This window comes from Equus quagga, chromosome 1, assembly GCF_021613505.1.
Source record: "Equus quagga isolate Etosha38 chromosome 1, UCLA_HA_Equagga_1.0, whole genome shotgun sequence".
In the NCBI taxonomy this organism is placed as follows: Eukaryota; Metazoa; Chordata; class Mammalia; order Perissodactyla; family Equidae; genus Equus; species Equus quagga.
The window spans coordinates 73,548,746-73,569,718 of NC_060267.1; the positions used below are offsets into that span (position 1 = coordinate 73,548,746).

At 39.1% G+C, this 20,973-nt stretch overlaps 1 protein-coding gene across 1 annotated transcript in view; it reads right to left on the reverse strand.

Moving 5' to 3' along the window:
- SVEP1 (sushi, von Willebrand factor type A, EGF and pentraxin domain containing 1) overlaps positions 1–20,973 on the reverse strand; it is a 166,670-nt gene that overhangs the window by 117,973 nt on the left and 27,724 nt on the right. Inside the window, exon 3 of the mRNA XM_046663234.1 lies at positions 18,591–18,767. Coding sequence (XP_046519190.1) covers positions 18,591–18,767 — 177 coding nt within the window. The remainder of the gene's footprint in view (positions 1–18,590; positions 18,768–20,973) is intronic.

Genomic DNA, 20,973 nt, shown 5'->3' on the forward strand with positions numbered 1-20,973 from the left:
TTGTGAATTTGAGCAAGTCTGTGGTGCCATAGCAGCAAATGGCACCCAAGCTGCAGGATGCCATGTTGCAAATTTAAGCATCTGCTCAGACTAGAAAGGCAATTACTGATGGATTAGGACAAGTCTATCAAAAACCAAAGCCAAAACCCTCAAAATTGTCATATGTTAAGAATTAATATATGTGTACACACATATATATGCACATAGAATCACACATAAATACAACCTGGCTGAGTAAAGAATATTAAGGCAAAGTCTTTTTTCATTGAAAACTCTATATTCTTAAGGTGTCCACTGTCTGGATAAGAAATGTGAGATCATCCTGAGTTTTATAATTAAACCTTTGCACATGTGGACTGTGACAGATGGTAATTACATTTTGTGTGGTGAATATGGTGTAATCTATACATAAATCGAAATATAATGATGTACCCCTGAAATTTATCTAATGTTATAAAACAATGTTACCTCAATAAAAATAAATAAATAAAATAAATGAAAAAGAATCCCTTCCTCCCAAAAAATAAAATAAAAATAAAGATCATTAAAAAAAGGCCCAAAAGCTTTGTGGGCATGCACTTTTAGGAAAGGCCTCTGGAGATTTTAGGATTATCTTTAACCTTATTTATTCTTTCCAAAATTGCTAACAACTCAGAATTGTATAAAGACAAAAATAAAATTTATCATAAGCTAAACAACTCTGGTTTAACTATTTTTTTAATGTTTGATATTCAGATTGATCCCAATTTTTTACAATGATAAACAAATTTTCTATAATCATCTCATTCCCTTATATCTTTCTTCCACTTAAAAAATTTTTCTTAGGCAAAATAACATTAACTTTTCAAACTCATTAGCCTATTGTCTATTACTTTATATTCCCATTTTCAGGAATAAAAGTACATATCTTATTGTACTCTCCTTAGGACTCGGTATTAACAGTTTTTAAAATTATCAATTAACTATTATTTAGATGTGAAATCCTGTGAATTTCAGTGCAACAGAGTTTCAACTTGAACCTAGCATGGATCTATCCCTGAGATTCAGACATGTGTAGGCCTAACAGAAGTCCATTTGCTTGAAGAACTTGAGAACCTTCCAGGAGAAAACTTCATCCTAGCCATAACATTCAAAATATTACAACCCAGGATGGCATGATCATTGATCGATGAGAAGAGACATTAGCTATAGCATCAAGCAGATTTCTGCATGCCCACTTATGTGCCTGATGCTACCTCTCTAGGTGCTGGATTGCGGGATAAGCCAGTGAGCCTGGAAAATGGGTCAGATCATTAAAAGGGCAATTAAGGGACTTGGGGCAGCAGCTTTTTACCAACCAGTACATAAGTATTTCAATATTTTAACAACTTTTACAACTGTACTGCATATCTGCTGAATATTAGGCAGTCTTAAGCAATGAGAGAATGGCACACATTGGACCTAATAACACTTGACCTTAGCAGTCAGAAAGGAAGAAAGATTCTGAGTATAGTTTGGTGTTTGTGATCAAATCTGTTTCCCTTTGGGTCCTATAAAGAGTGGTAAGTTATGACTAAAGTCTCAGGCCATAGTTGCCTTTGATCCTTTTTTTTCCCCATCTTTTCTACCTCATTTCAATAAGACTTGAAGGCCCTTGGGGGTTTGGAAATGTGGATTATATCAGTTGCTGTTGTCCATGCTCATTATTGCTACACTAATTTAGGACCTTATTATTTTATGACCTGATTGATTCTGTAATCTCTAACGATACATCTCTTCTTCTAGGTTACTTCAGATTCAGTGATTTCTGGCCACAGATGCCAAATTAATATTCCTATAACACAGCTTTGATCATACCATTTTCCTGCGCAAAACTCTTTAATGGCTTGCAGTTGCCAATTAACCCAAGGCTATCTCTGTAGATTGGAATTCAAGTCCCAGTATAATTCTGTCCCTACTCTTTACCTTCCTTGCCCTGAATCCCACTAGTTCTACAGATTTAGCCTACTTTCCCATCCATACAAGCTACCTCCAGTCCCCATCACACGTTTGTACTTTCCATTCTCCACAACAGTATCCTCATTTCTAACTGTCCTAATCCTTTAAAACCCAGTTCAATTCCTATTACCTCCATAACTAAAAGTAAATACTTTTTGAACAGCTATGGTATTTTGTATATCATATATGTCACTTCATTTTTATTTTCATTCAATCTCAGTTGATTAGAACTAGATTAATCATAATTCTTGGTTCATGACACACATTCTGACTTCTTTATAGTAATTATAGCTCTATTTCATAACAAGCTAGTTTAAGACAAGTACTGTGCAAGAACCATATCTTCCAAAGGACGTAAAAGATTTTAGATAAATAGTTCAAAAGGTCAAGGGACAGATTTAAATGATTCCTTCTGCAGTTTCCATAAAACCTGATTCAGAATGATCCATTCTGCCTACCGCCCATTCTGATGATCTGTGTGGTCTAGTCTACTGCACCTTGAAGTATGCCACTTAACTAGTAATTTTTTTTTGCTTATTCCCATATTAAAATGTTTGGATTATTTTCTGAATAATCTGTGTGTAAATAAAATTGCAAACATTTTACTTTGGCAATTGCAATGCTTTCAACACATTAAATTTCACCATGTCACCACCTTTCTCCCACTTCATCCATAAAAGTAGGGTGTGGTGCAGAGGATCAAGTGAGAATCCTCAGATGAGAATTCTGCTAATTCTTACTGGCTCTGACACTGTCTGACTTTCTCTATATTATGTAACCAACTGGAGAACTGGTTATTCCACAACAACAGCATGGGTAATCATGTTTGTAGCCAAGTAGTTGTAAAATTAAAAATTTTTGACCCTCTGTACAGATGTAGTCAACCATCTGTGGTCAACCAACAAACTGTGGAATGCAAAACCACAGATAAGGGGGGACTACTGTACATATATGACAACACATAAGAGGGATGTTATCCAGACTTGGGGCAGGGGTGAGGAGGTCAGGTAAATTTTGTTGGTCAAACTGATTTCAGAGGTGAGACCAGAATCATGCAGAGAAGTGAGGGAAGGTGTAGGGAGCAGGGTGATGGCATTCCAGACAGAGGGATCAACAGATGCAGACCCAGAGGCAAGAGAGGGTTTTCTTGAAGACCGAGGGGTTCCCTCTGGCCGGAGTACAGGGAAGTGAGCCTAGAAAAGTGAGTGCCAGAACCATCAAGGCTGGATACGCCACATTCAAAAGCTAGTACTTTATCCTTAAAACAATGAGAACAATGACAATGTTCTAAGTTAGTGTATGTGACAAGATTACTTTGTGGAGAACAATTCTGAAGGACAACAACATTTAATTCTCGAACACATGGTATGATTCACTCACTCCCATATATCCCTATACATAAAGATGATTTAAGAAGTTTGAGTTACGATTAATTAATGCTTTGGGGTTTTTTTTGCTTAATTGCTTTTATGTTTTTCTCCATAACTCTTTCTAAAATTGTTATCCTTGATTTATTGGCCATTAACTATTTTTTTCCGTTTTACTTTTGGTTTCCGTGGAAATAAAAGTCATCATCAGGCATAAGACATGGGAAAAACTGACAGCACCACGTTTCCACACAGAGTGTCCCTAAATAAGTTAACACACAAAGAGCAATATCACTGTTGGATACAACAAACATGGAAAAACCTGTCAACAGAGAGGAAATGATGCACACACAAAAAAGAGGATTCTGTTTCCGGAAGTAGACAGAAGATGGAGTAGACCATCTAGGGACCTTGAGACCCAAAGACTGGCTTAGAGCTAAGTTTGGGGTTTCCTTTTTCCTCACATATCTCAGACTTAGAGCTGAAGAAGCTGACAACCCAAAAACACCAATAGGAATGGACAAAAAAACCCCAAACAACAAAATATTGCTCTCTCTAGCCAAAGGATGAAGTAAAGGGCAGCCTAGTAAGATAGATCACTTTTAGACAATAACTACTCAACAACTCTACTCCATCCAAACACTGCAGAAAAACTGTGGCCCAGCCCCAGCCATACCAGGCAGAGGCCAAGTGGGGAGCCCAGATTTCCACTTTTGCAAAGCTCTAGCGAGGCACTCCAACACCTCTGCCAGAGTGGTATCAGAGGAGGCTAAGTAGAGAGATGGGTCTTTCAAGCTTATGGAGACCACAGGGGTGAAGGTTGTGTCTCACTTCCACACTCATCCAGAAGTAACAAGGGGTCCCTCCCCTGTCCCATTGGAGTATGTCAGAGTAGGCCCAGTGGAGAGTCAGGATTTTCACTACCATCAAGCAGTAAAGGGGTCCCCTCCTTGTAGTGTCAGTGGAGACCATGTGGGGAGCAATAAGAGGCACTCCTACTCCTCCCAGCCAGCCTGGTATCAGTGGAGGCTTAGAAAATAGCCAGAACTTCCACCCACAGCAGTAATGAGCATCTCCCTCACACACACATCAGTGTCAATGGGGGCAATGTGAGGAAGCTGGATTTCTATGTTCACCTGGCAAGAACAAGGCAATGCTCCTCGTCTCCCTCCTTCTGCTAGAGGAATGTTTACATAACATTCTTGAAATGACAAAATTATAGCAATGGAGAAGAGATTACCGGTTGCAAAAGGTTAAAGTAGGGGTAGGCAGGGGTAGGAGGGAAGTGTTTGGGGTTCTAAAAGAGCACATTATGGATCCTTGTGGTGGTGGAATTGTTCTGTATCTTGACTGTATCCATGTCAATATCCTGGTTGTGATATTATAATATACTATATTATACTATACTATGTTATACTACAGTTCTGAAAGATGTTACCATTGGGAGATACTAGAAAAATAATATACAGGATCTCTCTGAATTATTTCTTAAAACTGCATATGGCACTAGAATTATCTCAAAAGAAAAAGTGTGATGAAGAATAAAGGAGCAAAAGGCAGAGAAGCAAAATTTCAGAGTGCATCCGGAAATATCCAAGATAGAGAAACTGCATCTTGGAGACTAGGGTATCCAGGTCACTACAGTGGTGTGGCTGGTTGGAGGTCAAGGATATTTCTTCACGCCTGACAATTGCTTTGTAGACACCTGGATACATGGAACAGGATATGATGAAGAGTATACAGGAGCATTAGAATGACTAAAGAGGAGTATTCCTCCTGTATAAATTCACAAATTGAACTTATTCATATATCAGTTTCAATAAAACTTTATAGTTCTTCTTGAGGGTCACATAATTTTCTTTCAACTTATTCTCAGGAAATATATTATTTTTCTTATTATTGTAAATGAGATTTCATCACATTTTTTGAACTGAATGTTTCCTCATAAAAATTTGTTGATTTTGAAATATTTATCTTGCTATCTTACAAATCTATTCTATTTATTCTTATGGTTTTCAATTGATTTCCTTGGATTTTCTAGGTAGACAATAATATTACATGCAAATAATAAACATGCAAATTACATGCAAATAATAAACTCTTTTGTTTAAAATATTAAATATCAATAGTGAAATAGAACAATTTTGCTTTATTAATTTTTATGGTTAAATCTTCAATATTTCATGTATCTGTGTATTTGATTTTTTCTCATAACTTGTTTTATAGTTCATGACTTATTTTCATGTAATTGCTTCCAGATTTTGACACAATTTATAAATCTCAAGTTTTAATGGAAAATTTCCCAACCACTAACATGCTATGTATAGTAATAATGCTTTGCAAATAATACATTCGTTAAATGATTGTTCAAATGGTAAAAATCCACAGTACCCAGGAATGCTGTCTCGCAGTGTTTTATGAATTAAAACACCACCTTAAACCATCAATCACCAAGACATGCAAATAGCTTTACACACACAGGCACACAATATCATGGTTTTAGGACTACATTTGGATAATAATCTCAGGAACTAGATAACATGAAAGAGATAAATGTGTGATTGGCCACTTCCTACTGTTGAACTTGGCCTTCCAGATGGCTTACTTTGACTCCAAGCCAGTGCTTCTCAGGGTCAGTAGACTAGTTCACCTTCACTTCTCCAAACAAGGAGTGGAAAATTCCCAGGAAGTTGGGAACCAAGCAGAGTTTCCATATGCTGTGTTCTAGTATCTAAACATGTATTTGCTTTATTTATTTACTCATTCATTCACTCACTCAAAATGCATTAATGTTTACTCCAAGACCATGGGCTGTGTAGCAGAGGCCATAAAAAAAAAAAGGAGACGTAGACATAATCCTGCCCCAAAGGATTTCTCAGAATATCCGAGAAGAAAGACTTACCCCAAATGATAATACCATGTGGGAAGCATTAACAGAAAAATGATGTTTAAGAGAATCAAAAAATCTAGATCTAACTGTGCCAGGGCGAGAAGGAATAGAGGGAAAGTTTCCTAGGAGAAGTGAGCTTGTTGCAAATTCTGAAGGACTGGTAAGAATTGAACAGATACACAAGACATGGGATATTCTAGGCAAAGGGGACAACAATGCACAGGCGTGGAGCCATGAAAAGGCTTGAAGTGTCTAAGCCACCACAGGCAGTACAGGGTGGCTGGAGCATAAGGTGCTGCAAAGTTCACACCCAAGAGATAACTTCACCCGAGTAGAATCATGTGGCTTTATTATTTCTTCTAAAACTTTAAAAAGAGATATAGTAATGTTTTTTGAATCTTGTGTTAAAGCATTAATTCAGTTTGTCAATATGGAACAGGGTTTCTGAAGCTCAGTCGAGATTGACATCTGGAACTTGTCAGCGGGTATTTGGTGTACTGTAGAATGTTTAGCAGCATCCCTGGCTGCTAGCCACTAGATGACAGTAGCTCCTTCCAGCTGTGACAGCCAATATTGTTTCCAGACATTGCCAAATGTCCCCTGGGAGGCAAAATCGCTCCCTATTGAGAACCATCACTGGTTGGGCATAATAATCTAAATTAATAAGCACTTATATATGCCAAGCACTGTAACAAACTTTTTACACACATTATCTCATTTAATTTTTATAACAATCCTGCTACTATTAACCCTATTTTATAGACAAGGTCACTGAGGTCCAAAGAAGTCAAAGAACTTGCCAAGAAAAACACAGTCAGTGACAGAAGTAGGATTCATGCCACTCATTGCCATCAATAACTATTTACGAACGCAAGTTGTATAACACCTGAATCTTATCTATCTTGGCACCACTAGCATGTAGCATACTACAGAACACATCATGATTCCACTGAGCCTGATTTCCTCTAGCTTGGGCTATCATTTTCAAATTGCTAACACTGGCTACTATTCAACTTTGGCTAATCATCTAACATTTAGAAAGCATCAACCCTGTGCTGCAGACCCCATGGAACCAAACATTTGGGATGTTAAGCTGCAACGTAGAAGCAACTGTTTATTTTAAATGTAACCTTGAAAGAGCAGCAAAATATTTCTGGATCGTTTCCTTGATAGATAATGACTGTGCACTGAGTGCTATGGATGGATTGTAGGCAACATAATGGCACAGAGACAGCATGATTTTTGGGATCACAGAGAGCTGGGTCTGCAGGCTAACTTCTTTGTAGTTGAATGACACTAGGAAAACTTCCTACATTCTTTAACACACTGTTTCCTCTTCTGCAAATGAGGAACATAAGTAGCAAAGATTTTGCAAGAGACGTGTGAATGTGGCATGAATCATTTTAAGAACCAATTTCCAGAACCTCAGCATTCATATGTAGTCTTACCTAAATGGACGTGCCAGAGAAAGTATCTATGGTACCTTTTCACAATTGCCCTTCATTTTTCAAAAGAAATGCATACATTTCACCCCTTCTAAATCTTATTCGGGTGAATTGCCCCAAGGTGATAAACCTCCGGCATAATTCAAAAATCTAGATATCTGGAAACCTTCCTTTAATTAAGGTACAATAAACAAGTCCTCTAAGAAGCTTTCCCTATCTTTCCTATGTTTCAATTTAATATCTTTCAATATTTCCTGACATTGGAAATGGAGTATTTTGGTCCATTTCTGGGATGTTTTGAATGCAGATACATTGTAGGGTGCAGAGCTGGGAGTGAAGGCATTGTTCATTTACCACTTTTCCTTTTCAATCCCTGACTACTGTCAAAAAATATATCACTTCTTTAGAGGAGTCCTATGAGGGCAAAGCGAGGAAGAAAATGTCCATAAGAAATATTGAACGTGACAGCAACTTATTTCACCCAGCTGACAAACTCAGGGCAGGCACTCTGCTTCATTTATCAACTGTAGATTTCTAAAGTAATATGCTTACCGCTGGAATGTGTATTAGCTTATTTAGCCTTTTTCTTTCCTAAAGTAAGTCTGATCTGGAGGACAGGTTTGACTGTAAAAAATATTTTCACAAATATGTTGCATGGTAGATATTTGTCCATAAATTAGACTAAATCTATGACTCTAAGATTTTGATAAGAATATATTAATGCACATTGTAAAGCAAAATAATTTTATCAAAAACTATTGAATTGCTGAAGGTTTATTAAAATTTGTACTATTTTGGTTTTCCCAAACACAATTAGGTGCTCCCAAGTGAAAGAGGAACAGGTAGTCTTTAATAAGTCCTAGTAAAGTCTCTTTGGGGGACTTCCCAGAAATTTGAGAAAGTGAATGATGATAACGATTGGGTAACAACTCCTTTCGCAAGTCAAAAGTTTTTCCAATTCTTCAATTTCAATAAAATTGAAAAAGGACTTAAGGGAATTATCAGCTAATAAATCATTTACAATACTTTTTTGATGATGGATAACTCAGTTAACTTTTGGCATGTAATTCTGGAGGAACTCAAAGAATTGAGTAACGTCATTTTAACACAACTTTTTCAAGTCCTTCTACATATTTGTACAGAGAAGGTTTTCAGCACTAAAACCTATAAAAATGAAAAATAAAAATGGAATTGATGCTGCATGTTCTCATATTCTAATAGTGAATAACAGAAATCCATGGATACATGAATTAATTAATGATCCATCTCATTAAGAGATGAATCTCCAATAGTATCTTATTTTTATGTGTAATAAGTATCAAAAATGTATAATACGTTTGACAAATTATAGACAAATAATCATAATAATAACTCAATTGAAAAGCAATTTTGGTCAGAGAAAATTTAAAAGTTAATTTCGAATTATATCTACAAATTTTATAGCAGAAAAGTAGAATTCTGTGCTCAATAAAAGGCTTAAAGATATAAAAATTGATTGCATTAGAAAAGAATTATGTGGTAGAAGCAGAACGGAAGAGATCTAAGAAACCAAGAAATCATGTAAAGTTTCTGCCTTAAGAAAAGGTTCTTGTTCACAGATGGACACTACTAGAAGCAATCAAATTTGCTATAGTATTTAGATTTCAGTGAGTACATTTAAAAATGATATAACAGTTTTATTTTAAAATGTCAATACAGTACTATGGAAACACCATCTTTTAAAATCTTGCCAAAAACTTTTAAATGTCTACTTAAAAATCAATAAGGGGTATGTGGGATTTCAATATTTTTTCATGGGTTCCCTGAGCAAAAATATTTGAAGACTACTGATTTAGCAGATGTTAAATGTTTTCCTTTTGTCTCCTTTTCATAGTTTTTGGAAAGAGTTACTTATAATGGGGCTGGGGAAAAGAAGAATGGAAAAAGGAAGATTTTACAATGATAAGCAGGAACAGGTCATAAACCTCATTTTGACAAATTTAGAATATTGGGTATACTTTTACAAGTATTTCTAAAGTACACAATATACTGATTTTGAGGGGCTCCGGTTCAAGATGGCGACATAGGAGGACCTGGGCTCACCTCCTCCCACAGACACACTGATTCTGCAGCTACATATGGAACAACTTACTCTGCAAAACCCCTAAAAACTGTCTGAGCACCCTACGCCTCAGGCAAATGAGAGAAGGCCCACATCGAAGCAGGTCGGAGAGACTAAGACACAACCTCACCTTAAACCCCATCCCCTTAGCACAACCCACAATCAGGAGGGACCTCAAAACCCAGAGCTTCTCCCTGAGGAGTGAAGGGTTTGAACCTCACATCAGGCACCCCAACTTTTAAGACCTGAACTTGTGAGATGAGCCCCCAAAACACTGAGCTTTGCAACCCAATGGGGCTCGCGTCCACAAGACCCATAAGACTATAAGGAACTGAGAAACTCCTCTGAAAGAGCTCAAGAACACCCCAGGGCTCAGTGCAGAGGCAACTGATCCAGAGGTGCCCACACAAGTGGATGAGGCTCATTTGCTAATCTTAACGTATCCGCCAGAGGGGCAGGCATCTAATTTAGCACACCTCTAAGAACCTGCAGGCTGGCACACACCATCTTCTCCTTCTCCTTGCTCTAGCCATTTTTCTTTTAACACTAGGCTTCCCCTCAACTCCCCAGCAGGGGCCATCTATACCCTCTCTCTCTGCCATACTCTGGAGTCCCACAGGACTATAACCAATGGAGAAAGAGTTCTTAAAAGGCTACGGCTCCAGGGCACAGCAAGAGGCAACAGATCCAGGAGCTCAGTCTTTCTGTGAAGGAGGCCTGTTAGCTTATCATCATAGCTGCAGCCTGAGGGGAGGCTTCTAATAAACACACATCTAAGTGCTGACTGTCATCCTTTCCGAGACCTTCAAGGGAGGGCACTATCTTTGTGCTCTCTCCCTACCATGCTCCAGAGCGACAGGATCTCCTGGAGGGAAGCTTTCACATGCACCTGGTGCCCCAGTTTTTGTGGTAGCTGCCCAGGGGAAGCCACTTGATCGCCCGGCTCTAGGGGCCAGGGGGGCTAGTGTTCTTGGGTCCCATGGGACTGTAACAATTGGCAGGCAACCACACCCAAGGCATTGCACAGACAGCCAACTGAAACACATCCCCATCTTTCTGTGAAAGAGGCCTATTTGCTTGTCTTGGAGCTTCAGCGTGAGTGGCAGAATTCAGGTTTGGCACACAATAGGGGTCTATAGAGGTGCTGTCAGGGAATGGAGGCAGGTAGATGCCATCTTTGCACTCTTTCTGCTTTGCTACAGCTCGCCAACATCTCCCAGAAAGGAGCTTATACACTTATGTGGAGCCTCGATTTTTGCACCTGCCACCCAGGGAAGCTTCCAGATTGCCTGGCTCTGGTGGCCAGTGGGGCTTACACTTGGGGTCCCACAGGACTGTATAAATTTGCATACTTTAAAAGCTGCTGCCTGAGGGTCTGGCTTCCTTCCAATAAGCTTGAATCTAGGTGCTGACTGAGATTCTTCTCTTTGGGACACTGACAAGTCTCAGCACACCCTTAATTCCTGGGAGCCATTAAAATAAAATGGGCTGCTTGGACAATCTCAAAGTTTTGAGAGACAACCAAGAGCTAGGGCAGGGTTGAACCATAAAAGTCATCTCCTACAGGAGGCCACTCCTTCAAGACTGGGAGAGGTGGCCGTTCAATGTATAGAAACCAACACAGAGTCAAGCAACATGAAGAAACCAAGGAATATGCTCCAAACAAAAAAAATGACAAAAACCTTAGAAAGAAACCTTATTGAAATGGAGATAAGTAATTTACCTGATAAAGAGTTCAATGCAATGGTCACAAAGATGCTCATCAAACTCGGGAGAAGACTAGAAGAACACAGGGAGAACTTCAACAGAAATAGAAATTTAAGAAAGTACCAAATAAAAGTGACAGAGCTAAAGAATACAATGACTGAACTGAAAAATACAATATATCGACTTAGAAATTTGGTCATATTCCACACCTAATTCTATGCATTTTCGAAAACCGTTATAAAATCATGACAGACTGGAAGATGCACTCTCAGGACGGAATACCTACCCCATTCCATACAAAACTGGGCACATTAGCCTACTCTAGGCAGCCATGACCCATCCTCCTCCTTAGGTTGATGGGAACCAGTGTCAACATGCTAGCAATATTCCCTCATAAAAAGCAAATAGGAATACATTGTCTGAATTCCTTACACCTTACCAGGCACCACTGGGGATGTTTTTGGGGAAAAAAGTCAGCTAAGCTCTGCTCAGAGAACAAGATTTCCAAATGTTTTGGTTTCCATTCAAGAATTTCTAGAGCTCTCTGTCCTTTCTCTTTCCAAAAGAATGATATAATATTTAGGCAAGAAAATGTGTGTGAGTGTAGGGTGGGGGTAGGGATTTGCGTGCATGTATTTACATGCATAATAAAATATTCCCACATAAGGATTCTAGTGTTTCTATTTCTATAGTGTATCCTCCTTTTATGAAAAATAATATAATTGGGGCTTTGGCTCATTATCCAGCCCTCAGCCTTGGCCCCCATTGAGTTATAATTTTCAATCTGCTAATCATTCCAAACTCACTGAAATGGACTCAATCTCTGCAAAGGAGCAGTGTCCTCAAGATGCCTATTGTCTCCATACTCGGCATCTCTCAAATCCCTTCAGGGGAAATTCAGAACAGCTGCACTGCTTGGATTTACAACAGGAGTTCACTGGCTATTCACAACTCATTTGATGATCTAGCCATCTAACAATGACTAATCTCGTAAACCAACTGTACACTGTGTTGGCTTTATTGTGGACAAAGTTTAACCAAATGTAAATATTTTGCATTCAAATAAATTAAATACATTCTTTAAAACATCTTACCATGTGCCTTTGTTCTAGAGACCCTGTGGTGCCCAAGGCAGACATGGAAAACAGGCAATTGCCAAGATTTCAGTGAGGAGTTCTTGTCCACTTAAGATTCTGGTGTTCAAGTTGACCTCTTACCTACATCCTTTTCCTTGAGCACTTACTATAGGCTCTGAAGGCAGGCATTGAGGATACAGAATGAATTAGAAAGTCACTGCCTGTTAGAAGCACTAGTCTGACGAAGTAGGAACAAAGACAATAGTTGGGTGTGGTGGGAAAGGAAGCCAGAAGAAGAATGAAAAAAGGTCTGAGGAATGAAATAGCGTGGTATTTGGGGGAAACTCTAACTAGTTCCAGCTTTTAGCTCAAAGGGTAAATAGAGGTCAAATCATGCAAAGCCTTTATACCATGCTAAGGAGCTTGAAGTTTATTCTATGAATGAGTTAATTTAAAAACATAAAGTAGCTTTGTAATTTATATAACTTATTTTCTTCTTTCCCTTCCTAGTACGAGGTTGAACCATATGAAGCTGCTATTTTGTGGGTAGAAAATGATCAAATATTGATGACCTCATAAGGGTCAAACCAATACTTAACAAAATTTGAAATTATATGTTTAATTGTGTGTTTATTTGCTAACTGACTATCTCTGTGGCTAGACTGTAGACTCTGGAGCCTAACAACTCGGGTTCATATCCCAGCTCTCCTAGCTGTGTGACCCAGGACAGGATACTTCACCTCTCAGACTTTTAGTTTCCTTGTCTCTAAAATGGAACAATACTCCAGAGAGTTATTATAAACATTAAATGAGTTAATATATATCAATGTTTGGAAAAATGCCTGGAATATAGTTAGTGCTATTTAAATATTAGCTATTACTATCATTATCAGTTATTATTGCTATCATCACCATCATCAGCAGCATTGTCCAAATGCCCTATGTTAAAGATGAAGTGTGAAGAAAATAATATTAGACCTGAAAATGGAAACAACATCTTCTTTTCATTAGACTCCACAGTTTGGCAGTATGGTTCCCTTAGCCAAAATTCAATAATCCTAAAAGAACATTTTCTCCATCCTTTAAGCCTGATCTTACAGTGTTAAAATCCCCAACCTGAATTTCTGAGCCATACAAAATATTTACAGTAAATAAAACTGAGTTAGGTAGGTTTTTAAAAAGAAATACATCATAGGCCTTTTATAAAGCATTGATTTACGAAAAAAAAAAGATTGATATGCAAGTGTTCCTAGCCTTTCATCATTTCTGGTTCCCCAAAGAGTAATGTAGAATGAAGGGGAGAGAGCAAGAAGGACAAAGGTCTGAGCTAGGGCTTGGAAGGTACATGAGCGTGCGTGTGTGTATGTGTGTAGGGAAGAATTTGAAAAGGAAAGTGCAGAAGAGTTATGATTTCTAAGGTAAAGGAAGATGAGAAAAGGGAGATTTTAAGAACTGCTGTGGTCTACATATCGCCATTTTGGAATTAGAGAAAATCAAGCAGAAGACTGGTATTATTGTGAAATTTATTTTGGTTGCTGAACTGGATTTCTTTGACTGCAATGCCTCTCTTAGACAGAGCCACTTGGAGGATGGCTTTATAAGGATTACAATTGTGTCTAAAATTCTCTTTTTCTCACAGACTTTTTAGCCTTAAACTTCTGTAAAATATGGTTTCTGTGTCCACTGCCATTATACAAGTGAAAGAGATATGCATGAACAAAGCATCATCCTACTTTGGATTATCTGTTTATTATCTGGTCCTCACATCTGTAAAACCTATTAGCACACACTCTCCAGGATCATCAGCTAAAAGCACTGATTATTTTGAAACCAACTCAGAGAAATTTTGAGCCAAGGGAAATTAAAAACTGGTTCAAACTTATTAAATAATGTCTTCTAAAACTGAACTCTTTGACAAAGTATTACTTGTTAGTAATCTCTAATGAATATATTCAGGCTTGCATTCAAGTTAAGCTGTAAATGATATGGAACAGATCCACAATTATTAAAAATGTTTTTATTCGTCAGGGTCTTGTCCATGAAGCAGCTGCTTAACGTGACAGTGGTGCTCAGGCCATTTTGAGCAAAGCCACTGCTGTGGACACGGCTTCGGGAGGTCACTGTTTCAAGACCCTAGCTAGCAACCCAGACTGTCAATCACCCCGAACAATGAGGGAAAAAGAGAAGGAGATCACAGTAACATCGTAGTCATCAGCTTTCTCTGAAGTCTCATGGGCACCCTTCGAGACAGTCTAGTAAAAAGAAAGAACCCTGGACGCAACGTTGGGAGACCTTAATTCTTCCTCAGCTCTGCCACAAATTTCCTAGTTGACCATGGGATGGAGTTTCCTCATCTCCCAAGCGAACGGTGAGAAAAGCCCTCACAGCTAGCTCTAGTATTCTACTTTTCTATGAACTTAATTAACAAATATAATCTGCTTCAGCACGTAACTTTTCCCTCATCAAGGCAAATAACCTCTCCTTTGTTCAACATTCAATGGCACCTTATCCCACTCACTCAGTATTCTTGAGTTTCACTGGATGTTGACCAGGTCAAACCTGTACTCCTCTTTTAGTGGGTGCAAGGTTCTTGACGGTATTCACCTGCATGCACAGCTCTCTCTTCCTTATCCTCTCCATAGCACAGTTTCTCAGGTTAGGGCCACTAGTCTAGCCCAGAACAGTGGAGTTTATAAAATATATGGTGTCACTTGTGTTCACGTATCTAATACTTGACGTAATTATTTTGACATTCATTCATTAACTTTCTTATAACAATATTTATATTATCTCACAATAATGATTAACAATAAAAGCTACCACTGATTGAGAATTGATGTGCCAGACACTATCCTAAGCACTCTAAATATATTCTCTCAATTAAACCAACCATATATACATATACATAAAATACATAGGTATATATAAATGTAATATATATTATATGATACATATGCATATATACACACATCTATATACTTCTATATACATAGATATATATATACATACATGTGAGTATATATACATATATATATATATATAACTCTACCACTATTAAGCCCATTTTACAGAAAAAAACTGAGAATCAGAAGAAATTAATTGTCCAAAGACATACAGTTTGTAGTTGGCAGAGGTTGAATTTGAGCCAGATCTTTCTGCATTTTTAAACACTTTGGGCACAGTTCAGTGTCTGTGGTTTCCGAAAAGCAACTTATACAAGAAGCTATTTTCAAAAATGCAAAATAAGTGGTGTGGTATCTTAGAAATAAAACAGGACTCAGAGAAAAGAGTCCTGGGTCCCTTCTCAGGTCTCAGGTCGTGCTGATGGCTGGATATGCCATCTTGAGCAAAATACTCATCTATCCCAAGACCTCAATTTCCTCTTGTAGAATGAGGGGTTTTGAGCAGATAATCTCTCAGCTTTCTTTTGGCTCTAAAGAGGAATGATTTGCCTCTGAAAGGCATTGTTTCTACAATGAGGATAAATACTTAGAATTCCAACTCTTCACAGGAAGAGGTAACATCCTCTCCAGAGCAATAAAATGACTATCAGGTTATCATCCTTCAGATCTTAGTTTAGAGAGGACAGTCTTAGTCTGGCCTTCCTTGGAGTCCCTTCTTCAGACCACAGGCCTTTTTATTTAATAACACACATCACAGTTAGCAATTACAAATTGATGTGTGTGATTGCAGCGTAAGTTCCAAGAAGGTAGGTACCATGTCTGTCTGCTCACTATTGAAGCCTGCCTGGCACTAGGCTTGGCACGGAGGTGCTCAATACCATTTGTCAACTAAATGGATTTTAAAAGGGGCTCACGACTTCCAGGTTTTCACTACTGGATGATTTACAGATAATAATTCCTTCTGCCTTTCTGAAAGATAAGAGTCTGGTAATGAGTCTTTCATGCCATAGGAAGGATATAATTTATTTATTTTTTCTTAGCTCTAGCATGCAAGAGAAGCCAGTGATGAGCACTGCCTCCTGCAACTATACAAAGTCCATTTTAGAGTTCCAATATCACTTTTCCTAATCCCTTGGAGACACATCCTGAAGATGATGATATCAACATTTATAGCGATGAATTCTATCTAATTTACATCTTGCATGTAAAAGGTATTATGTTAAAGCTTACTAATTTAAGAGAAGAGATGGATCAGCAAACCCTGTGCTTGGTATTCTTGGCTAAAATCAGCAATGCAAGTGCTCCTGTCCCTTCACCTGAAGCTCTAGTGATGGGCTCACCCAATCTCATACATTCTACTGACTGCTGTACCTTTCAGCCTGGAACGTACGACTGCAGCTGCCACAGCCACTTGGGTAACTGGAGGCAGTGGGTTTGTGAATTGCCTCCCTTTCTTCCTTCAGTGTGTCCCCAGGGATGCAAGATTATAGTGCCATGGAGTGGTGAGGGCTGTGGCACAGTGTAGTTGAGGATGTTGGGTGGCCACACGGCAGTGGCTTGTTGGCAGGGAGCAGCTCAGTCTAGGACCACACGGAAAGCAGACATGCTGACTACAGCATGGAGCAAAGAAAATGAGAGCCTCTGCCTGTGTTTGGTGGGCTAGGATGGGAGGAGGGAAGGAGAGGGTTTTGGGGAGAGTGCCAAGCTGGGCTGTTGATTAAAGTGTGGGAAGATTCAAGGGGAGGCATTTTGCCAACCCAGAGGCAGTTAGGCTGATTACCCTCCCCCCCCCCCCCCCCCCCCCCCCCCGCCTTTCTTCTGCTTAAATGAGAAATCCTGCTGGGTGGAATGGGAGCAGGGCCAAGAAAGGAGTGATTCTGCTGGGTGAGCATGGATGTCGGACCCAGGAAGGATGTGTCTGCCAGCTGGGATCAGGGCCAGGGGAGAAGAGAAATTAAGCAAGGCGAGATGAGGGACAACAAGAATAAAAGAAAGGAAATATCCTCCAAGAAGAAGGAGAGAAAAAGGAAGGAGAGAAATCAGGTCAGGTAGATGAGGAGAGCTCCGTTCCTGTGCTGCAGAGCAGGCCAACCAACCTTCCAAATGTCAGAATAAAATAATGTTCACATGAAACAAGCGATGAAAGATCACATGGGACAGCATAAAGTAAGCCTACTGCTCCTACATTTTCCTGGTGGGTGTTAATTTCCACGGGTATACATTTTTCCCAAACAGCAAATCATGAAAAAGCTGAAAGTTATAAAAACCATGTTGCTTTTTCAGGTAAAACAGAACAAACAAAATCCTTCACAGGAAAACCACGTACTACTTCCAAATATTAGATATTTCCTAAAATACAATGTAGAACACAAGAATCCTAAATGGCTCTTCTTGCCTTTCTAACAAAATACTAAAAATATAAAGATCCTCTTGTAAGGAAGCCTAGGGCAGGAAGAATTACAAATGTTAATGAAGAGAATTTCATTTTGAAATGATGTCACTTTTAGAGTTTTTTGATGTCTGTTTGTGGAGACTTGTGAGGAGCTAAAAGACCATCAAGGAAATGTTGCATTTTTTGGTGACAAATCCACAATTTACATGTGGCCTGAGGACCAGAATTATACTGGCTTCCATCTGAAACAGAGAGTGAGGCATATTTTGGCTTAAACGCCTAGAACACAGAAGTGGCTATAGGTTGACTGCAAATAAGAGGCCTCAAATCTTCCTCCTCCTAGTTCTGAACTTAGGCTTCAAGAGGACTCGCAAGCTTCCATTCTTCCTCTTGGAACTCTGCCAATACCATGTGAACAAGCCTTTGGTAGCCTGATGGTGTATGAGAGGCCACATAAAGGACAGCTCTAGTAGTCCCAGACAAAGCCATTTTAGACCAGACTCCAGCCAGCTGATCCACAAACAGATAAGAGAACCCAGCTAAATCAGCGGGGCAGCCTACCCAAGTCATAGCTAATAACAAATGCATAAGTCGACAGAGTTGAGACCAAAATTGCTGCCCAGCTGACTCATGAGCAATTAAGTACTTACAGTTTGAAGCCATTGAGGTTTGGGATCATTTATTACACAGCAACAGATAACTGACACAGTTACACACAAACTGGAGACTTACCTGTGCATTCATACTGTAGACCTTTCCCATAATACCCCTTTTCACAGATGCACTCAAATTGACCCGTGTGTGTCCCACATTTGCAGCTTGCCATTCGGTCACAGCAGTCTTTGCCGGCTTCACACAGATATGAGCAATGGGACATATCCTCTTGAATAAAACTCCCAGAAGGCAGATCTACCAAGAACATTTGACAGAGGGTAATAATAAATGAATTAACAGTTGAATGTTACAATCTCTAGTTACAAAAACTGAAGTGCAAGCTGGAGCAAATATCTTTTCATATCCATCTAATTCCCAGCTGCTCCCTACTCCCAACCAAACATGAATGTCTGTTATTTGCACTACCACAGACTGGGAATTTGCTTCAGCCAGTTATCTCAGTCTGGGACCTCCTCACAAGTTCTTGAGGCCATGCAGGGTGAGGCAGAAATGAAGCATTTCAGCAAGGAATCTCCAGATGCAGCAGGAAGTAACACAGTCGGCTCTACAGGTCACTCCCTGGCTTCCACACCAGCAGTATTCCACTGCCTCAGAATGAGGTCAGGCTGTAGTAACCAGACTTCCAAAATCCTTGTTCAAATGAAAAAATAAAACTAGAATCCTGAATGCTGTGTAAGGGTGTTGATGTGCGACTACTAATTAAAGAATAAATACCAGCACTTCCATAGTTATTTGATTAAAGACTTAAATAACAGCACCACACAAGTTGAATAATAGAAACAGAATGTGGTTTATCTCTCAATTCTAGGTAAATTATCATGTTTTATGTAAGTGGAGATCATACTGATTACCTGAGCCATGCTCTGAAGTGAGGCATGCTGGGAATTCAACTACTTAGGCAAAAGGTGTTCAGAAAGTGACTTCACAGGGCAGGGTAAGGTTGAATATGACTATCAGAATGGATGGCCTAGAATCAGACAGACAATAAGTTCCATCTACCCTGCTGAAGAAGTTCAAAGGTCTTAGCCCAAATTCCAGTGCTATGTAGGTCCATGGTGCTGGGCCCAGATACAGTGATGGGCCCCTAGTAGGAACTCAGATGGGTGAGTTTCACCAAGACACATGGACTGCAACTGAATACCTGGAAAGGAGATTGGTGAGGGCCTCAATTATGGAACATCTGTCTCTATGCCTTAAGACTCTGAACAATAAATAGGGGCAAAGTAAAGGGAAGACTCCTGCCCCAAGGGAAAGAGACCAGTAAGACCAGGTACCCTGTTAAAGCTTCATCCGATAGATTGTGGTGTGGGTAAAAGGGCTGTAACGTGGGCACTTAGCTCTGAGACATTGGGCCACAGGTTTATTTGGCAGTAGAGTAACTTAGGGAGTAAGAAAAATCTAGCTATGAAGACTGGTGCACTGGAATTCCGGTCCGGGAGAGAGAGAAGTGAGTGAGTTACATATGGAGAAAGCTATTCCATAACCTATATCTATTGAGAATGGCCTGAAACAAGGACAGTCTTGAGACCAAGAGTGGCTCCAACCAAATTGAAAGTAGCTTCAGAGAATACAGAGGCAGAGGAAATGAGGCTCATTTCCTTTCACCTGATCATCTCTTTTCAGTGAAAACACCATCTTTCCTCACCAAATCTGGAAACTCAGTGACAGTATTAAAGCACTCTAGATAGTAGTTTATTGTAATAAAAATCACATCTCCCAAATTCCTGTTGCCTTATAGTAACCAAAATCCTTTCCTTGAAGGCTCTGTCCCCTCGCAGTTTTTGGGTCAACTCAAATTAGGGCAGAGGCCCCAATCCAACAAGACAGAGGAATGATAGGACTGGAAATAAGCCATCTACAACACAGTTAATAACACCCACAATTTCATAATCCCATCTAGTAGCACAGCCACCCTGTCTTCTCACTTAACAGATCAGTTTCCTCTGAGAAAAGGAGACAGGAAGGAAGCTCCAATTACTGAACTTCTGCCATGTGCCAAACACTATACTTGGGGAAATTTAAATATTTTATTTAATCCTCCTGACAAAACTATATGGTACATGTTACAATATCTCCATTTTGAAAATAGAGGAAACTGAAGTTCACAGATGTTAGATAAACTGTCTAAGATAATAACAGTAGTGGACAGTTGTTGAGTGCTTAGTATAAGCCCTCAGTAACTTTTCTAATCACTTTATATGTATTAACCCATTTAACCCTTGTAACAATCCTATGAAGTAGGTACTATTCTTGTACCCTATTCTGTTAATAAGAAAGCTAAAGAGTGCAAAAGTTAATTTGCCAAAAGCCATTCAGGTAGTAGGTGACTAACAGGGATTTTTTGCTATATCTGTAGCTGGCCTGAGATCCTGTTCTAAACTCTTCACTTGGAACTACAGTAGGGCTGACCCACTTATTATAAACAATCACTAATTGCCAG